Source organism: Aethalodelphis obliquidens, unplaced genomic scaffold, assembly GCF_003676395.1.
Source record: "Aethalodelphis obliquidens isolate GAN/ISIS:26980383/991018 unplaced genomic scaffold, ASM367639v1 scaffold11, whole genome shotgun sequence".
NCBI classification, from domain to species: Eukaryota; Metazoa; Chordata; class Mammalia; order Artiodactyla; family Delphinidae; genus Aethalodelphis; species Aethalodelphis obliquidens.
In genome coordinates, this window is record NW_020837955.1 from 322,677 (window position 1) to 338,126 (window position 15,450).

Below are 15,450 nucleotides of genomic sequence, written 5' to 3' on the forward strand. Positions count from 1 at the left end.
TTGCTGTTAATTGTGATGGCTACTTCTGGAGCAGAACCAGGTTTGGAGAGAAGAGATCCAAGGGTGCTCCAAAATTAAGAGGCCAGGAAGTTGAGACCGACCAGCCAAGGAGGTTTAGGGGGAGTGGCCAAAGAGGTAATAACAAAACCAAGAGAATGTGTTAGTCATCTTGTGAATAAAATGTATTCCAGGAGGAGGAAGTGATCAGATGCTGGGTAGGCTGCGTAGGAAAAGAATTGAGAATTGGCCATTGGATTTAGCAAATGGAATTAATTGGTGACTTTGACTGCATGACTAAGTTGGTATCAGCCAGATTTCTACACTGTAAAGTTACTATTTTTATCTTTGTAATTAATATCTTGTGATGTGAGGAGCTACCTTGACACTATGCAAACATCCTATTTTTTCTTATCATTTTGGTCAGTAATTTTAGCACCCGTTGATAGGCTTGTCAGTAACAGTTGTTACCATAGTATTTGACCAATGATGATTTTTCTGCTTCTTTTATATTCTGTCTGCATTTATTGGCACTTTACTATAAGGAAGTACTGTCATTTATTTCTCATTATTCCTTTTCCTAATTATTTATATCAGAATGGACTCATGAATATTTATTCTATGGGTTATAATCTATTACTATTGTATTGTATTGCTGAGATTGTCCCAAATTTGACTATCAGGAGTACCTTCAAATTGGTTCATATTTCCTTTTGAAATGCCACCATCATTTTTTAGGCATATTTTTGCCTTCCCTGGCACCACAAGATATTCCAGGTTCATCTTGTACTTTCCCTGCCACAGTGTTCACATCAGCTGTTTCTCTAAGGTTACTTTTATTGCCGTGGTATTTAGAAACCAAGATCCAGGTGCTAAGTGTACTCCTTGCTTTTGGGGTGTCATTGCTTCTAGGCTTCATAATGGGCAGAGATAGGGAATATGTGTATTTACACTCATATACCCACACTTCTGTATCTATCTAAATTGATATATGTTAAAAAGCATGAATTCAAACAGATATCTCCAATTCCAATTTATCATTACAGTGCTCATTTTAGCCTTTTCCTTTCCCTATTTTCCCATTTTCTCGCACAGTGAGAAACTTAGTTCACATTATCCATAGCATATCTACTTATTTGCTCAAACTTATACATATACATAAACTATATACATAAATTAATTTAGAATCACTAACCCATGGATCTCTAAGAAACAAATGTACTAACTAGAGTATAATATTTGTGTGCATTTCTTTTTGTTCTTTGCTATCGTATAGGCAAAATACTGTTTTCTAAAGTTACCTAGTTTTTTCTTCCCCACACCTTCATTTGTAATATAATTATATTTATGTGTTAGTCTTTATATTCTATTTTGAAGTTTCCCCACATCCTGAATGATTTGTTCATTTGGTGGTAGGGGACGTGAGTTGATGTGAAACATCAACGTGATTCCCAATGTCAGAGCTATATAAACATTTTAGAAGTTGCTACCCTTCATTCCTACTACTTGTTCCCTTTCCCACATTCTTTCTACACCATCCAACCCATCCCCTGTTGGGTAACCAATCTCATTAGTTAATTTTTTTAAATTTATTTATTATTTATTTATTTTTGGCTGCATTGGGTCTTCGTTGCTGCGTGTGGGCTTTCTCTAGTTGCGGCGAATGGGGACTACTCTTTGTTGCGGTGCTCAGGCTTCTCATTGTGGTGGCTTCTCTTTGTTGTGGAGCATGGGCTCTAGGCACACGGGCTTCAGTGGTTTTGGCACGTGGGCTCAGTAGTTGTGGCTTGCTGGCTCTAAAGCTCAGGCTCAGTAATTGTGGCCCACAGGTTTATTTGCTCCACAGCATGTGGGATCTTCCCAGACCAGGACTCGAACCCGTGTCCCCTGCATTGGCAGGTGGATTCTTAACCACTGCGCCACCAGGGAAACCCTCATTAGTTTCTGATTTATCCTCCCTGTTTTTATTTTGCCCAAATGGGCAGATACATGTATATTTTCATATATCCTCTTGTTTCTAATATGAATAGTAGCATACTATATAGTCTTTTGTATTGTGCTTTTTATACTTAATAATATATCCTGGATGTCACTCTAAATCAGTTCATAGAGAACTTTCTCATGCAGTTTTCATATTTTTTTCTTTTCATTTTTATAGTATTCCATTGTGTGAAAAAAATATATCAGTTTACTCAACCACTTTTTTGTATATGGCACTTAGGTTGTTTCCAGTATTTTGCATATTTACATGGTGCAACAGTGGATAACCTTGTGCATATATATTTTTGTATGTTGTAGACATATCTTCAAGGTGGAGTACTAAAATTGTGATTGCTGGTCCAAAAGGTTTAAGTGCATATGTAGTTTTGTTAGGTACCATCAAATTTCACTTCAGATGGTTGAACTAGTTCGTATTCCCACTGCAACATACGTACACCCATGACCTCCCAACAAAAGTGTTGTAATACTTTAAAATTTTTGCCAATATAATATGGTTTTTTTAATGTATTTATTTATTTGGGTGCATTGGGTCTTCGTTGCTGTGCACGGGCTTTCTCTAGCTGCAGCGAGCAGGGGCTACTCTTCCATGTGGTGCGAGGGCTTCTCATTGCAGTGGCTTCTCTTGTTGTGGAGCACAGGCTGTAGGCGTGAGGACTTCAGTAGTTGTGGCACGTGGCTCAGTAGTTGTGGCTTGCAGGCTCTGGAGCACAGGCTCAGTAGTTGTGGTGCACGGGCTTAGTTGCTCTGCAGCATGTGGGATCGTCCCGGACCAGGGATTGAACCCGTGTCCCCTGCATTGGCAGGTGGATTCTTAACCACTGTGCCACCAGGGAAGTCCTAATGTGTTGTTTTAATTTGCTATTTTATTACGAGTGAATTGGAACATTTTATTCATTTGTTTAAGGGCTATTTTTCCATCTTTCTTTTGGAATGCTTGTTCCTGTCTTTTGCTTATTTTTCTATTGGGTTTTTGGTCTTTGTCTCAATTTTTAATAGGTCATTATACGTTAGGGACATTAGTCTTTTGTCTCTGGTATATGTTACATGTATTTTCTCCTGGTTGTCTTTTGACTTTGTCCATAGTGGTTTCTTTCTTATGCAATTAAAATTTTTTTCTCATGTAAAAAAGTTTTTTTTAAAGAAATTTATCAATTTTACTGTCTCTGCATTTTGAGTCATAGTTAGAATAAGCCATTTTTTGCACCAGAGTTAAAGATGAACTCATCCATGTTTTCTTTTAGTACTTAGCTTCATTTTTTCACATTTAGATCTTTAATCCATTTGGAGTTTATTCTTATGTATGGCACTAGGTATGAATCTAATTTTATCTTTTCCCAAGTGACTACCCATTTATTCCTGCACTGTTTATTTTTAAAGTCAATTTTTGGCTCAGTAGTTTGAGATCCCACCTTTATCATCTGTCTATTTCTGGACTTTTTATATGTCAGTATCACACTTTTAATTATAGAGGCTTTAATAGTATGTTTTTCATGTCTGGTAGGGCTAGTACTCATCAATTCTCTTTTTTGGTGTTTTTCTAGCTATTTTTGCACATTTGATTTAACTTTATTGCCTTGTCTCACTCTTTTAAAAAGATTAGTATTTTTAGAGTGATTGCATTGAATTTATAAATTAACATAAGTAGAACAAACATCTTATAAGGTTGAATCATTCTATCCAAAAACAGAGTTGTTTTTTGGTTTTGTTTATCCACTTTTACAGCTTTTAGGAGTGTTTTAAAATTTTCTTTGTAGAGGTTTGCACCTTCCTTGTTAAGTATATTTCTAAGTACAGTAGTTAATAATATTTAAATATTTATTGTTATTATAAAAGACGTTTTCTCTACTGGTATATCCTATAATGGTTTATTGCTTGCTTATTTGAAGGCTATGGGTATTTGTATGTTAATTTTATATACTGCTAATTTACTCCATTGTCTTTCTTTTGGTCTTCTCATAAATTCTCCAGGGTTTTTCAGGTATATTTGTCATATCATCTGCAACAGAGATAGTTTCACTACTTCTTTAACCATTCTTTGGCCTTTAATTGATTTCTCTTGTCTAATTAAATTGACTAATACCTCTCTTACTATGTCAAATAGTGGCAGAGTTGGTGGACATCTTGCCTTGTTCCTGATCTTACTGGATAATGTTTCTAGTATTTCCTCATTAAATAAGATAGTGTCTTTAAGACTAGTAGTATTTTAACATATTAAGAGAATATCTCTCAATTCCTATTTTCTTGAGACTTTTAAAATATCATGAATAGATGTTGAATTTTGTCAAAGACTTTCTTAGCACCTATGGAGATTTTTTTTTCCTTAGAGCTGTTAATGTGTTGGATAATAATACTACTAAATACTACTAATAATAGATTTCTTAGTATTGAACCAATCTACAATCCTGGAATACATTCCTCTTGGTTACAGCAAATTCTGTTCTTGGTGTACTAGAGGATTCTGTTTGCCTGTATTTAGATTTTTATATCAGTTTGAGTGAATGATATTGGTCTGTAGTTTTCGTTTTTTGTAATGTCTTTATTAGGTTTAGGAGTTGATGCTATCCTTACTTCTTTTTAAAAAAAATTTATTTACTTATTTTTGGCTGCATTGGGTGTTCGTTGCTGTGTGCAGGATTTCTCTAGTTGCGGTGCGTGGGCTTCTCATTGCGGTGGCTTCTCTTGTTGCGGAGCACGGGCTGTAGGTGTGTGGGCTTCAGTAGTTGTGGCACGTGGGCTCTAGGTTGCAGGCTCAGTAGTTGTGGTGCACGGGCTTAGTTGCTCTGTGGCATGTGGGCTCTACCCGGACCAGGGCTCAAACCCGTGTCCCCTGTGTTGGCAGGCAGATTCTTAACCACTGCGCCACCAGGGAAGTCCTATCCTTACTTCTTAAAAGAAATTAGCATATTTTCATTTATTTTAAGAAATTAGGATGTTTTTATTCCTTTCAGTGCTCTGGAAAAATATGTAGATCATAGGGTTTATTTTGCCTTTAAAGGTTTCATAAATTCCTGTAAATCCATTTGGCTTGGTGCTTTTTATTGTGTGTGTGTGTGGTAGGGGATTCCTGAACAGCATTCTCTAGTTCTTCTACGGAAATTGATCTGTTCAAGCTTTCTAACTTTCATGGCATCAATTTTGTTAATCTGTTGTTCCTTAGGAAGTTATCCCCTTGCTATTTCTTATTTTTGTATATTTGTGATTCCCTTCCCTTTTTTTCCTTTTAATACGTTTAGCTTGTAGTTTGTCTACTTTGTCAACATTTTTTAAAAACTAGGATTTTGATTTATTAATTGCCTTTATGGGTTTTTTTGATTTTTTAGTAGTCTTTAGTTTTATTGCATTGCAAAGAGTGGTGTTTGTAATATTTCCATTTTATGGAAAGCATTGTTTTCTTTTTGACCTAATATATGATCAGTTTTTGTGTATGTGCCGTGGACCCTTGAGTATGTGTATTATTATCATCTAGGAACAATAAACATGTCTCACTGATTATTTTGTTCAGTTGGCTTATCTTTATGTGTTTTTTCATGCTTGATCTGTCTTGTACTAAAAGGTATATTAACGTCTCTTATTATTGTGTTTTTCTTTATGTCCCTCTGCATCTTCTATAGTTTTTGTTTTATAAAGGTGGTTACTTGTGTTATTTGATACATAAGAATATCCATAACTGTTACATCTTCATTATGAACTTTAACATTAAAAAATATCCCTCATTGTCACATTTGATGCTTTGGGTTGTGAATTCTCCTTTGGTAATCAGGATCGCCACACTCCCTCCTTTTCTGGTTTATTTCACTTAGCATAGTGTCTTCAAGGTTCATTCATGTTGTAGCATGTGGCAGGATTTCCTTCTTTTTTAAGGTTGAATAATACTCCATTATATGTTTATGACACATTTTCTTTATCCATTCATCTGTCAATAAATATTTTAGGTTACTTCAATTTCTTGGCTATTATGAATAAAGCTGTAATGAACATGAACATGCAGATATCTCTTCCAGATCCTGATTTCTTTTGAATAAACACCCAGAAGTAGAATTACTGGATCATATGGTAATTCTATTTTTAATGTTTTGAGGAGACTTCATGCTGTTTTCCATTTTGGCTGCACAGTTTTATATTCCCACCAATAGGGCACAGTGTTCCAGTTGCTCTACATCCTCACCAACACTTGTTATTTTCTGAGTTTGATAGTGGACAACCTCTTGGGTGTGGTATCTTATGGTGGTTTTGATTTGTATTTCCCTGATGATTAGTGATGTTGACCATCTTTTCATATTCTTATTGGTCATCTGTATGTCTTCGTTGGAGAAATGTCTATTCAAAAGACATTTAAAAATCAGATTATTTGTTTTCTTTTTGTTGAGTCTGGTCTAATTATTTTGCCTTATAAGTTATTTGATTTTTTTTTTCAGGTAACTGTTGGGGATTTTATCTTTGTCATTGAAATAAAATAGTTTTATTACTCAGATATGTCTTGGGCACAATAGTTCTGGGTTAATTTTCCCAGGTACCTAGCGGGTCCTTTCAATGTATAGATTCAGGTCTTCGATTTCTGGAAGTTTTCCAGGATTATATTTCTAAGTATTAGTTCTGTTCCACTATTTTATTTTTTAGGGGCTTTGATAATATGAATATTATTCTTGGCCTGTCTTCCATTTCCGCTACTTTCACTCTAACCCTTCTTACTTCTTTCTTTATGTCATTTTCATACTCTTGCTTGTTTTCCTGGCTTGTCCTTTACTGAGTATGTGGTTGAGTATATTATCTCTTGGTATCTTGCAGTTTATTCTTTATTTTTGTGGTAATTTTTTCTTTTTCCTCCATTTCGTTTCTGAGTTCAGTCAGCAGTCTTTTTCATCCTCCCCCACCTTTTTGGACTTTTTCTGTTCTTAATTTTTGAATTTCTGATTCAGACTGTTGAATACTTCAAATGCTTGAGTATGTTTAACTCTGTTTAGGGTGTGACCTTATAGTTTTCTTTTGCTTCATGGTTATTTTTCTGGGTAAAATTTGCCTTGGTTGATAGGTGTGGGATTTTGTTTTATAATTTTTACTATTAACTCTCTATGGGTTTGTTATTGTTTTCCTCCTGTTGATTTTTGTGGTGTTCGGGTGTTTTACGGATTCTGTTTAATGGTGCTATGCCAGTTTAGTAATGTCCAGATATTTTCACATATGTTTTCTGTCTGTTTTGTGGTGATGGTGGGGAGTGGGGCAGTCGTGATTCCTCCAATTTTGTTATCTTTTGTCTTGCAGGACTCTTAAGTTTTTACCCCTTGTTCCTTTTCCCCCTGAACACTGAATTACTATGGATGCTCTTCATCTTTCGCTTTTTGCCTCCTACAGAAGTTCCTTCAAATTGCTTGGCTTTAAAGTCCATTACTTGTAGTCAGTATTCTGGTCTGAGTTCTTTCTGTAGACTTTTGAGACTTAGAATTGCCTTCTTCCTTGTGATGGTTTTATATTGAACTTGTATACTGCACTACCTTCCCTCTCCAAACTTCTCCAGAGTTTTTCTTGATCAGCCCTGCAGGGACAGGAGCATGAGATTTCCCACGCTAGGATAGAGCAATTGCCCCTTTTTATTTCCAGTTCTTTTGAAGTTTAGACATTCTCTGTCTTCAAGTTATGAGGGCTGAGGGCATAGTTTCTGTGTAGATTCATTTCCCTTCTTACTGTTCTGTATTGTTTTGGGAGGAAATATTGGGAGATGGGAGCTATGGCCCACCATTGTCTTTAATTATCCATCAGTCCTGTCGATTCTGTTTTATTTTCTAAATGTAGATATGAACATGGTCTCAAACATACATGTATCTGTGTGAAAATTCTAAAAAAAGACACAGGAAACATGTTTGAGTCATTATTAGGGTTAGATGAGGTTGTAAGTGCCCTTTGAAGAAGAGACACCCGGGAATTCTTCTTTTTTCTCTGCACACTCATAAAGAAAAAATCATGTGAGCACACAGGAAAATGTTGGTCATCTATAAGCTAAGAGAAGAGGTCTCAGAATGAAACTGGTGCTTTGATCTTGGATTTACCAGCCTCCAGAACTGTGAAAAAAATAAATTTCTGTTGTTTAAGCCACCCAATCTGTGGTGTTTCTGTTATGGCAGCCCAGGCAGACTAAGATACACCGACAACACACACACACACACACACACACACGTATATTCGCAAATACACGTACACTCATATATCACTTATCACGGCTTTGTTTGTAGTAGTAAAAAATTGGATAGCTGAAAATATATCTTAGTAGGGGACTGGGTAAATAAATTATGACAGAAACATATATTGGAGCACTGTTCAGTCATTGCATACAATGTATATTTTCATTTATTGATGTGAAAGATGTATACAATATATTAAGTGAAACAGTTTATAAAACAGCTTAAAGTATGTTCCCATTTTATTAAAAAAATAAGTTTTTAAAGGAAGTGTACCCCAAATATTGAAAATAGATTTTACTGGACTTAGGATTACATGTAGTTTTAATTTTCTTTTGTATATTTCTGTGTTGTCTTTTTTCATAAGTTGCTATTTTTATAATAAATATTTGAATTTGTAAAAAGTTTTAAAAACACTGAATAGAAAAATCTGTATGTATGTAATATATCCTTTGGGAAGACATGTTTGTTTAATAGGAATTAATTTTTCTGGATGTAGTTGTAAGAAATAAGCATTGAGGTTTAAAGGCAAAGGACCACTCTTAAATAGGGTTGCCAGATTTCTATTTGCTAAATCTGGCAACCCTATCTTAAAGGAAAGTTGATTTGCTTTGTATATTCGAGATTCCAAAAGTATTCTTGGTAGAAAGAACCCTAGTCTTTTTTATTGTGCAAGTGAGGATGCTAAGGCTCACAGAGGTGATAACTTCCTTAAGGTCATCCAGCAACTCAGGTGGGCATCAGGACCACAGCTCAGTCTTGGATGATTCTTGCCACCCTGTTTTGCCTGTCAACCTTCTGTTGTTTTAGCCTGCTAACTGATCGCTAAGTCTATTAAAAGTGATTACAGGAGTTAATCTAAGCAGTGTTGTTATGTTGTCTTTAATCCAGTTCTAAAGGTTTTTTTTTTAATGCAATAAGACTGTACAATGTTGGTTGAATGTAAATAATGGTATTACCTACCCAAATTGCTTTATTTAGTTATCCTGGTGAAATCCTGTAATTTTGATTGAAAATATGACCAGAGCATATTAAAATTTTCTAATATTAAAATACTTTTAATGTGAAATAATTTCTAGGTTAAAAGCCTTTCCTTACTGGCATTCTTTTTTAACTGGAAGCAAAAAAAGTGAACTGTTCCCATTTGGGAGATATATGTATATCCACCTCCTCAGCCCATGTGGGCTGTATTCCATGATGATCTTTTGGAACATTTGGTGAACGTTTAGTAGACATTCAGGTCTACTAACAGGCAACACTACTTAAACATACACCTAGACAGCTACTTTTGCCTTATGGAGACTGATTTTCTAGAGACTGATTAGCATAAAGGTTGAGTGCAGTCTCTGGAGTTAGCCTGCTGGGGCTTTACATTTCTAATCCACATACTCTCTGGGTGTCACTTAATCTCTCAGTGCTTCAGTTTTATCATCTGTGAAATAAGCATAATGGTAATGCCTGCTTCACAAGATTATTGTTGTTGCAGTTAAATTATGGTAATACAGGTCAAGCATTTATAACGGTGCCTGGCTTATAATAATGAACACTAACGCATATAGCACTTACTGCTATTATTCTAGTCAACTTATTTTATAGTATCACAAGCAAAAGTAATTTGAGAAGGCAGTATGTGAGATATTTGAAAAAGATATTCATCAACATCAGTATCTGTAGCCATTAAATGTTCTACTGAGTAGATAATGCTCACTCTCTGGCTAGTAGTCTTTGGGCATTCAAATGCGCAGTTTGCAAAAAAAAAAAAAAGTTTATGCTGCAGTATGGAATCTGCCTTAACATTCCTTTAACATCACAGAAATGCAAAGAAACTGTCTTGTAGACCATAATTTTCAGTATTGAAAATTGCCCATAATATACTTTTTATTAAAGATTGAATTATTCTTTTGTGTTCAGACTCTGCAAAAAAGTATGTCAATATGCAGTTATGGACTATAATCACATTCAAACATTAGGGTGGGAGGAATTTTCTAATATATTAATGTTTTATGGGAAATTATATTCTGTGCCCTGTTTCAGGATTATTGACCTTTCCATTTGGAAGAATATGAAAGATGCTATCTGAATCACTAAATAAACTCACATATAAACAATCATTATTCCCTGTGGACATGTTATTCTGGGAACAGACTTTTAGAATACAAAATTTTAGGGGCAAATAAGCTAAATTAAATGTTCCATATATTTTAAAATTTAGATTTAATTGACATATTAGTTCTGGGGTACAACATAATGATTTGATATTTGTATATAAAGTTGGCCCTATGTATCCTCTGGTTCTGCATCTGAGGATTTAACCAACTGTAGATCGAAATTGTTGGGGAAAAAAAATCCAGAAAGTTCCAAAAAGCAAAACTTGAATTTGCATCACGCTGGCAAATATTTACATAGTGTTTACTTTGTATTAAGTATTACAAGTAATCTAGAGATGATTTAAAGTATACAGGAGGGTGAGTATAGGTTATGTGCAAATAAATACTATGTCATTTTGTATAAGGTACTTGAGCATCCATGGATTTTGGTATTTGCAGGGGACCTGGAACCAATACCCCTCGGATACCAAGGGACTACTGTATTGCAAAATGATCAATGCAGTAAGTCTAGTTAATAGTCAACATCCATCACCATACATAGTTACAAAATTTTGTTTTCTTATGATGAAAACTTTTAAGATCTACTCTTTTAGCAACTTTCAGATATACAACACAATATTATTAACTATAGTCTCCATGTTGTACGTTATATCCCCATGACTTGCTTACTTTATAGCTGGGAGTTTGTACATTTTTAACCCCTTGCACCCATTTTGCTCACCCTCCACTCATAATACACTTTTAATGCTGAATATAACTGAATGAAGGCTGTACTTTGCAGTATTGAGAACTGTCTTCTAGGTGTTAGATCTTAAACTCTTCAGGGCTCATTTCAAAGTATCTTTTTAAAGGACTGCCTAATTTTATACTTTGTTTCAAGGCCAGAGAGTTACTGAAACATACTGTTCTTTTCTAGTGAGTGGATTGGATCATATCTACTTTTAGCCATGCCTTTTACCTATGATTCTGTATAGTTAAACATCTAGCATTCAATTTAGAATTGTGTTTATTATTATTTCTTTGATAAAATTGATTTGTATCATACTCTTTCCAAAATACTGTTGAATTTTTAACCAATTTTTTTTATAACCTTCCCCTAAGGTATTCCCATCTGTCAGCAGCACTTAATTTGGAATAACATGGAACTTGAAGATGATTATTGCTTGAATGATTACAAGTGAGTGTAACTGCGTATCAGATATCTTATAGACGCTCAGAATTGTGACTCCATATACCAGTGTTTTTCTTCTGAATCCTTGAATCATGTCTCTTCTTCTTCTGAATAGTTTTTATCCCTAGATTTTAGTGTAAATCCTGAACTTTAAGATGTGCTGGCTCAGTACCCATGCTACCTGATCTTTGTCCTCTGATTCTTTGTTTTACCTTTTCATTATTCACACCAAGCTACTTACCCCTGCCTTTTTAGACTTCCTCTTCTTATCTTGCCTTCTTGGCTCCTTTCTTTGAATATCGACTCATTTCCATCTGGCTACCTTCCTTTTCTTTCCATTTTCACAAGAGTACTGGGTAAGAGAGTATTGCTCTTCACCAAGTCTTTCATTTTTCTTAGGCCCTCCTAATGCGATACTAAGTGACACTGTGTGTGTGCATCAGTGATTGTAGATACACCATCAGACCTTTTGTCTTTCTCCCTTCTCTCACATAGTTCTTTATTCTTTCCTTAAAAAAAAGGGTCAGAGGCCATGTGGAATAGCTGGGAGCACACTGGGAGTTGGGAGATCTTGTAGATTTGTTATTCTTCTATTGTTTTATTTTATTAAATAGATCTGATATTTCTAACACTTTGGGTCTTGAACAAGCTTCTTTTCTTCTTAGGGCCTGACATGTGAAATGAAGAGGCTAAACCACAGAGGTCCTTTTCATACTTTTATTTATGTCATATTTAAGGCTTATGAGAACTTCTTCATGTTTTCATTATTTATGCAAGTAAATAAGTTAACATTTTATATTTATGCACATTGCTATATCATTTTTATTATCTTTTAGAGAGTAGGCACTGTGATAAACCAGCACATAATTATGTGTATATTTAACACTGAATGTATTTTGATGATTGTGGTTTATTTTTGTGTTAATTATCCACAGCATTTCAGAAGGTTGTACCTTGAAGCTGGTTTTGGCTATGCGTGGTGGACCTATAAATACTAGAAGAGGTAGGCATATGTTAAAATTATGTATATTAAAGCAATTTGACAATAATAATCTTCAAGCCAGGTGGTGTTTTTATAGCCTCAGGTTTTATCCAGGTTCTCTTTCTGCTATTAAGTCTTAGAAGAACCTCGTTGTTTCTCTCAGCATTGTTCTTTTCTTATTTTATTTTTTAAATTTTTATTTTATTTTTATTGAAGTATAGTTGATTTACAATGTTGTGTTAGTTTCAGGTTTACAGCAAAGTGATTCAGTTATACATATATATGAATATATATATTTATTTCAGATTCTTTTCCCTTATAGGTTATTACAAAATATTGAGTATAGTTCCCTGTGCTATATAGTAGGTCCTCCTGCATTTTTTGTTTGTTTGTTTTTGCGATACGCGGGCCTCTCACTGTTGTGGCCTCTCCCATTGCGGAGCACAGGTTCCGGACGCGCAGCCTCAACGGCCGTGGCTCATGGGCCCAGCCGCTCCGCGGCATGTGGGATCTTCCCGGACCGGGGCACGAACCCGTGTCCCCTGCATCGGCAGGCGGACTCTCAACCACTGTGCCACCAGGGGAGCCCTAGCATTGTTTTTTAAAGCCTAAATGAGGGGCAGGAGCTCATATTCCAGAAAAATCTCATGATTCCTGATTCAGTCCAAAGAGATTTAAATATAAACCTCACCAGTATAGGGAAGGGCAGTGGGATGGCATAGTACAAGTATTACGTTGTTATCATTGTGTTTAGGTTCATTTTACTGGTCTTGTTGCTTTTTTAATCCACTGCGTCTTCAACTCCTGGGGTAATGATTGCTGTAGGAAATTCCAAAGATACCTCTTAGCCTGGTTTGTGATGCATTTGGGTTTTATAGATATTATCATAGTCCTGTTGAAGCCTTTTTTTCAGAATGTGGGTGGTCTCTGAGAGAGACATTCAGCAAACACATTTTGAACATCTACTAGATGTTCAGTGCAGTATTTCATGGGAGAAGAAGTTCCTGCTTCATCACAGTGTCCACAATAAACATGTGAAGAATTGATGTTACTTCAAGCAGCTGTAAGTGCTGGAGGGAATAGGGTAGCATGACAGTGTCCGTGGAAGTAGGGTAGTAGGAGGACAATTGTGGAAGAGCCCTTGGAGATGATGATGTGAACAGAGACTTGATTAACAAGGAAGTTCTAAGCATGGGAAGAACTGGGCATGTTCACGTTTATCCCTGATTCAGGTATATCAGATGGATCCCCACAGAGCAGAGGCATGCTTAGATTTCTCAGAGTAGTCCTGCTCTGTGGGCCTCGTCTGGGGAAGGCCTTTGTATTTGTTTGATCCTTCACTAACCAGAAAATTGAATGTTGAGTACTGATTCCACTCATGGCTTATACTTCTTCCACAAGTCAGATTTCATCTCCATGCTTCATAATTTTGATTAGAAAATAGGGTTATCACCATCTATTTCCTAGCTATTTCAAGAGGATTTTGTGAGATATGGTACTTTGGCTGTTGAACTGTTTTGGATAAGTTAGAAAAAAACAAAGATAATAATGTTAGAGCTGATTAACTAGATTCGGGACTTTCTATTAGTTGGACCTATGAAATTGCCCCACGTAACATTAAATGATGTTTATAGTAGCCATTCTGAGGGTAGTAGAAGAACCCTAGTGTGTTTACTGAGCCGTTATAAGACGCTAATTTAATGACATGTGAATTCCATTGTATTATAGTTTTCAAAGTTTGTTATTTGTGTATAGTATTGTCTTTAAACAGAATGTTTTATCAGGCACCTACTTTTCTTACTAGGACTAAAAATATGTTTATGAGGATAAGTACACAGATTCTGAGTTAAAAATACATGTATTTTTTTAACTTAAAACAAAATGAAAGTGGAAGGCATCATTACCCTTCGGTAGTTGAAGCTTTGTAATACTTTTTTCCCTACAACTTCTTGTGCCTCGTTTGTAAATTGAAGAATCAGTACCTAGAACTTGTCTTTTTTTATATTTTAGACTAAGTTCTTAATAATTATGCCTTTATTGAATCAACCTTTAAAATGAAAATGTAGCTGTTGTCTACCTTACATCAATGAAAACTTTGTGAAAAAGAAAAACTGTACCCAGATCTAGAAATTCTCCATAATGTATTTCAGAAACCTTATTTTTTAGCTATTGGGTTGGCCTAAAAGTTCGTTTCACAGAAAAATCCGAACGAACTTTTTGGCCAACCCAATATTTAGTCTTACTTGAAAATTATGGTTTAGAAAATATCTTTATTGTGTGAACTCCAGTAATATTTAGCTTTTAAAATTGTTTTTGAATTAACCATTATCAGAACAACATGGAAAATACTTTCCTGGGAATTCCCTGGTGGTCCAGTGTTTAGGACTCTGCACTTCGACTGCATCAGGCACAAGTTCCATCCCTGGCCAGGGAACTAAGATCCCGCAAGCTGTGTGGCATGGCCAAAAAGAAAAAAAAAAAAAAGCTTTCCTTTCTAAAATTAAATTTTATCCTAAACTATATACATAATGCTTTATACCTGATGAAATCTAAATGATTGTTCTATTATGAAAAGGGGTGTTGCATACATACACATAGGTGCATACATATATTCAATGCCAGTGCCTCCCTAAGTAAGGCACACTCTCTTGGTTTAAACAAGACTTTCATGTGGTTTTATTTAGTAATGCTGGTAGCATAGTTTTTGTTTCTTATTAATGTAATTTGGAAAATGTAGCATAAACTTAAAATGGCAAGGACCTGTTTTAAAAATGTCCTTTAATATTTACACATCTTGTGCCTATGAAAGAGCCTATCAAAACATCCAACTATTTTTGTAAAACAAGGTAAATCTTATTATGTTTCTGAAGTTTTTGTGTTTTAGTACTGATGGAATTGAATTTAGGATATGGGAACATCTTCAGTGTTTTTACCTCATTACTTTCAGAGTTTAACATTTATTATTGCTGTAACTTTTTGACAGGTTCAGATAACAGTTCAGCACTGTTATTCTGTTAATAA

At 35.2% G+C, this 15,450-nt stretch overlaps 1 protein-coding gene across 2 annotated transcripts in view; it reads left to right on the plus strand.

Annotated features, from left to right (window-relative positions):
- ZFAND4 (zinc finger AN1-type containing 4) overlaps positions 1 to 15,450 on the plus strand; it is a 72,161-nt gene that overhangs the window by 27,543 nt on the left and 29,168 nt on the right. For both annotated transcript variants that reach the window (XM_027111820.1, XM_027111821.1), the window contains exons 3-4: positions 11,378 to 11,453; positions 12,383 to 12,450. In XM_027111820.1, coding sequence (XP_026967621.1) covers positions 11,378 to 11,453; positions 12,383 to 12,450 — 144 coding nt within the window. The remainder of the gene's footprint in view (positions 1 to 11,377; positions 11,454 to 12,382; positions 12,451 to 15,450) is intronic.